This window comes from Hyaena hyaena, unplaced genomic scaffold, assembly GCF_003009895.1.
Source record: "Hyaena hyaena isolate Hyena2069 unplaced genomic scaffold, ASM300989v1 scaffold_156, whole genome shotgun sequence".
NCBI classification, from domain to species: Eukaryota; Metazoa; Chordata; class Mammalia; order Carnivora; family Hyaenidae; genus Hyaena; species Hyaena hyaena.
In genome coordinates this window covers 830735-836760 of record NW_024080788.1, presented here as the reverse complement: position 1 = coordinate 836760, position 6026 = coordinate 830735, and the positions used below count along the sequence as shown (strand labels likewise).

Genomic DNA, 6026 nt, shown 5'->3' with positions numbered 1-6026 from the left:
AATTCTTCTTTCCTGTTCCTGGATCAGTTTGTCTCTTTTTTTGTCAGCTTCTTGTTTTTCTATAATGGTGTCTTCTAGATCACTTATTCTCCTTTCTGCCTCTTCAATCCGTGCATTGGAGGCCTCTAATTTATTATCTATCTCATTTATCGCATTTTTTAATTCTTCATGCCTATTTTTATTTTCCATTCTGTCTGTAGCCTTAGTTTCTTTGATGTCCGCTATGTTTTTTTCAAGTCCAGCTATTAATTTTACCATTATTATTCTAAAATCTTGTTAGTTATGCTGCCGATATCTGTTTTGAGCAGTTCACTAGCTGTCATTTCTTCTTGGAGTTTCTTTGGAGGAGAGCTCTTTCGTTTTGTCATTTTAGTTAGCTTTCCGGCTCTTGTTGGTTTTAAAGACCTGTTATGCTCTCTGTATCTATGAGCGCTGCTATATCCAAGAAGACTCTTTGAGTTTCTAGGGCCTATCCTTTCAGAGAGTGTTTTTTGAGTGGTATCTCTTGGTCTCTCTTGTTGGGACCTTGATTATTTTATTTTCCTATTCGTAGTGATATTTGGGACTCTCCACCTTGTGTACTCTGGCTTGTTTCTTGAGGTAGCCGTTAGAAGGCTTTCTCAGTGGATTCTGGGTCCTTTTTCTCTCAGTCTCTCAGGTTTTGTAAGGTTTCCTATGGCTTCAGATCTTTTCTGTGTGATGTATGGGTGCGAGTGCAAGTACGGAGCTCCTTACTTCTCCACCATCTTGCCCCTCCCCCACTGGACCCCAATATTCTTAGCCAACCTATGATTGCAATTGATGAACTTAATTTTCATTTAAGTTAACAGATAAAACAAAGGTGACTTAGTGAAGACATGCGTCAGAACTTCAGTTCTTCATCTATGGCATGAATGGCTGCTGAAGTAGCTAATAATTTTTGAATAATGTAAAGTACTGTAAGAATATTTCCTGAAACTTTTTGGGTTTTTTGTTTGTTTTTATTAACTCCCAATGTAATAGCTACAAAGATGATACCCTTTTGAGTTTAATCTGCCTTCTTAACATCTTCTCACTATATGAAAACAATAGTTTTTCCTAAGACTGGGTGAAATTGCCCTATGGACAGAAAATAATTACAAACTGTTAAGTGGAAACACCAAAAGATTTATGTAAAAAGTAAATCATAAAACTAGAAGCTCATAGAATATAGGCCACATTATTAACTTCAGGGAAACCTTAGCATTCAAGGTATAAGGTAAAAGTCATAATAATTATCAGGTTCAGGAGTTTGGAAGTACTTATGATGCCTCATTTGCTGCTCCTTAGTCTTTCTCCTGATTTACATCATCTGTCCTAGGAACTTTTCCACAACATCTCCCACTTCATTGTGATCCATATGCCTGTCTTGTATGGCCCATCAAAAATTAGGGACAAATCATTTCACTCGCCCCAGCTTGATATTTCCTCCAGGATTCTGGCCTTCACACCCTCCCAAACTGCATGATTCCTCTCTATTCTGCATGGGGCCCTGTTCTCCTCCTTCACTTTCCTGTTGGGCATTTTCCATGTTGACATTTTTCACCATTCGTTTCTCTTTGGATGTCATTACTCCTGGGCCTATCTTTGCAGTCTCCTCCTTCTCCCAATTCTAACCACCAGTGTGGTGCTAAGACTTAGATGCTCACACTTGGTTCCCCTCCACCTCCTACTGTTTGGGCCCACCCCTGGCTCATATGCCCTCAGGGCCACCCGAAGCAGGTACTGAGAAGGGAGCAATGCGGCAAGCAATGGCCTGGTCTGGACAAGGGATTTTAATTAAAATGCAGAAGTTTAACATTTGGCATAAAATAGATAATATAGTAACCCAATTGGAATACTCTCAAATACTAGTACTAGAAATTCTGAAAATGTGTCTAGAAGAGATAGATATTATGACAGCATTTACAAGATATTAATAATTATTTTATACATGGGATAGTAATTTACATTGTATGAAGGTTTTATAATATGAAAGAGGCTTTATGTAAGTTGCTGTTTTAAACATCAAAACTGTATTTGGTGTTTGAATTCCTATTTTCATTGTTACACTTTAGGAATTTAAATCTCAGAGAGGTCAACTTTTATTTTTAAAGTTTTCTTTAAGTTTATTTATTGAGAGAGAGAGAAAATGCACACACGTAAGGGAGACACAGAGAGAGAAGGAGAGAGAAAGAATCCCAAGCAGGCTTCACACTGTCAGCACAGACCCCAGTGTGAAGGTCCAAACCATGGGACCATGATCTGGACTGAAATCAAGAGCCAGATGCTTAACTGACTAAGAAATCCAGGAACCCTGAAAGGTTAACTTTTTAAAGTCACGTGCCTCCTAAGTGATTCATCTTGAACCCAAATCTCATGAAGATAGCCACTTAAGAGACTCTAGATAAAGGGCACCTCATCAAGCATAATAACACAGAGGACATTATGCAGAGAGATACTGAGATTCCTGAGAGTCCCTTTGGGCTACCCAAACTTACCAGTTTCCTCTGGTCTGGTTATTTGGTTTTGTTTCGATAAAGAAAGTCTAGTTCTGATTCTTCCTAGACCATATGCCAGCAGGTCAGGTTACTTCTATGAAGTATATCCTCCAATTTGCATGGTTTTTAACCAACCAATCCGCAGATATTTGTTGCATAGCTGTGAACAAGATCTTATGCTGGGTGCTTGGAATTATTCTTTCCCCTCTCCATGCACTTGAGAACACTCTTGCTTTTCCTTGTGAGGAGATGGAAAGCAAGTCATAATCATTTGTATGGCAAGTCTACCCCTAGCTGAATTATAAAAGTTTAATGTTTAGATACAGGTTATATTTTAGTTTGATGGGTTTTCCTCCCTAGTTAGAGTTAGTAATTTATAATTGGGATGCTTTTTGGGGGGGATCTAATTTGTTTAAAAATGTTTAGAGGTAATGTAATTTCTCTCTTCTGTTTCATGATTTGTAATCTTGTTAATCTCCTTCTAATCAATCAAAATGAGTAAAAACTGCAATTACACAGTTTTACTGTAGAACTAATTGGATCTGATCATGCATCCTCCTTATAATTGGTTCCTCAAATGGGGTATATGATATTCTAACATCTCACTCAAGTATGCACTTAAATATTTTCAACCTTCAATAAATTCAAAAACTTTACTTTTCAATTAATCCTTTTATATTCATTTCAGATTTATCCAGTCTAACTGATATGAATAGATTCCTATCAAGTCAATAGGAAGACAACATATTTTTTTGCCTTTAAAAATATATTCAATTTTAACCTCAGCTTTATTTTTTTAACTCATTAATTTATTTTTTAATTTACATACAGCTTAGTTAGCATATAGCGCATCAATGATTTCAGGAGTAGATTCCAGTGATTCATCCCCTATGTAAAATGCCCAGTGCTCATCCCAACAAGTGTCTTCCTTGATGCCCCTTGCCCATTTAGCCCATCCCCTCTCCTACAACTCCTCCAGCAACCCTCTGTTTGTTCTCTTTATTTAAGAGTCTCATATGTTTTCCCCTCCTTGTTTTCATATTATTTTGCTTCCTTTCCCTTATGTTCATCTGTTTTATATCTTAAATTCCTTATATGAGTGAAGTCATATGATATTTGTCTTACTCTGACTATTTTCACTTAACAGAATACCCTTTAGTTCCATACATGTGGTTGCAAATAGCAAGATTTCATTTTTGATTGCCAACTAATACTCCATTGCATATATACATAGCACATCTTCATCGTTCATTCATCCACCAGTGGACATTTGGGCTCTTTCCATACACTGATTATTGTTGATAGCACTGCTATAAACATTGGGGTCCATGTGCCCCTTCAAAACAGTGCACCTGTATCCCTTCAATAAATACCTAGTAGTGCAGTTGCTGGCTCATAGGGTAGTTCTTTTTTCAATTTTTTGAGGAATCTCCATACTGTTTTCCAGAGTGGTGTGCCAGATTGCATTCTCACCAGCAGTGCAAAAGAGATCCCCTTTCGCCACATCCTTGCCAACATCTATTGTTGCCTGTGTTGTTAATTTTACCCATTTTGACTGCTGGGAGGTGGTATCTCATTGTGGTTTTAATTTGTATTCTCCTGATGATGAGTGATGTTGAACATTTTTTTCATGTGAGGAGACAACACATTTTGACTGGAGTTTTTTAATTTATGCAAAAAAAACCCCATTTGGCTTCAAATATATCTTTTCATGTACTAAACCACAAGAAAACCAACAAACACTTTTCAAATTTATAGAAGACTTTCTGTACTTTTATTATTAGTACTCTAATGATAATACTCAGAAAATGGAGTATAAAGTAACTATAATATAACACACTTGAGTTAATGAAGTCACTGCAGTACACAATAGTAGTGTTTCATTTGTCAGGACTCCTTAGTTGGTTAGAACCTACTGAGACATGTGAATTTTGGGTGAAGTGCAAGCAACCAGTGCCAGTGAAACCATCCCACTATCCAACATGATAATTACTTTTCTTCTGTGGTTCTTTGTTGCACATTCATTTTAAAAAAATTTATTGACTATCTGCTTGAATGCCAAGCACTCGTGTAAGTTCTGGGAATGAAAAGTACTGAACAAGACATACAAGGTCTCTGTTTTCATGGAGACTATCATTTAGAAGAGCAGACCTAAAAATCTAGTAAAAACAGAAATGATTAAGATAATATCAAAGAGATAGACTTGTAATGAAGGTGGTATTGCAGAGCAATGGGATAGAAAATGACTGGGGTAGCTCTACATGAGATTGCTGGTGATGTCCCCTCTGAGGGAGTGACATTTTGCTGAGACTTGAATAACAAAAGACAACTATTATGGAACACTCTGTTAGCGTTCACACAGATGCTGCTTATTTATGCTTTAATGGTTAGTATAGAGTGATGCTTCCCATTAATAGTTTTAGAAATGTGATAGTTTTCTCACACTGTTGTGACTTTATTCCAGCACATCCTGATTATTTTTTAAAAATACTTTATTTTTTGCCACTTCTAAGGATACGGTGCTAATTTCCTTAGGAGCTCCTTTGAAACTTGAATACTGATGGATAATTTCACAAATACCATTATGCCTCTAGTTATGTCACTTTCTTACAGCAATGGCAGTGCAAATGCGGGAGCGCTGCTGTGGAAATCACGGGACACTAAAACCTGTCTAGCTCTGTTTTGGAGACCAGGTTAAGATTTTCTGAAATAAGAGACTTCTAAATTGGATCCTGAAGAACAAAGAGAAGTTTCCCAGAGAAAGGAGCAGGGGAGCAGGAGAGAAAACTCTTCTACAAGGAGGAACATGTGCAAAGGCCACCAGGGGAGAGAACATGGTACATTTAAGAAACCAAATATAATCTGCATTTGGCAGGATTATATAGCACACAAGAGGTAAAGTGATGAGAGAGGTTGCTAGCAGAATGAGCAGAAGTCAATAACAGAGAGTCTAGTAAGGCTTGTGAAAGAGGTAGGAATTTAGGGCTGAATAAAAGGAAAATACCCATTCATTCATTCAACATTTTTATTAAATAATTCCTATGCACCATGTACTATTCTAGGCAATGGGAATATATCAGTGAACAGACAGAAATCCCTGCTCTCATTCTGTCTATACAGGCAAGGGAAAATAGATAATAAACACAAGAAATTCTTTTTTTTTCTTTTTTGGCTACTTTTCTTTCTTTCTCTCTTTCTCTTTTCTTTCTTGAATATAGTTGACACACAATATCATATTAGTCTCAGGTGTAAAACATAGTGATTGGCAAATTTATATACTATGCTGTACTCACCACAAGTGTAGCTACCATCTGTCACCATACAACACTATTACACTATCATTAAAAGTATTCTTTATGCTGTGCCTTTTGTTTCCATGACTTATTCATCCATAACTAGAAGCCTGTGTCTCCCACTCCCCTTGCCCAGTCTCCTCTCCACACTGGCAGCCATCAGTTTGTTCTCTGTATTTTTACGCCTCATTCTGCCTTTTGTTTGTTGGTTCATTTGGGTTTTTTTTTTTTTAAG

At 37.0% G+C, this 6026-nt stretch overlaps 1 protein-coding gene across 1 annotated transcript; it reads right to left on the bottom strand.

Annotated features, from left to right (window-relative positions):
* Positions 1 to 1225: 1225 nt before the first annotated feature.
* BEX4 (brain expressed X-linked 4) lies at positions 1226 to 1588 on the bottom strand. Its single transcript, XM_039239395.1, is given in 1 exon segment — positions 1226 to 1588. A coding segment is annotated over 1 exon segment (363 nt).
* Between the last annotated feature and the right edge of the window lie 4438 nt (positions 1589 to 6026).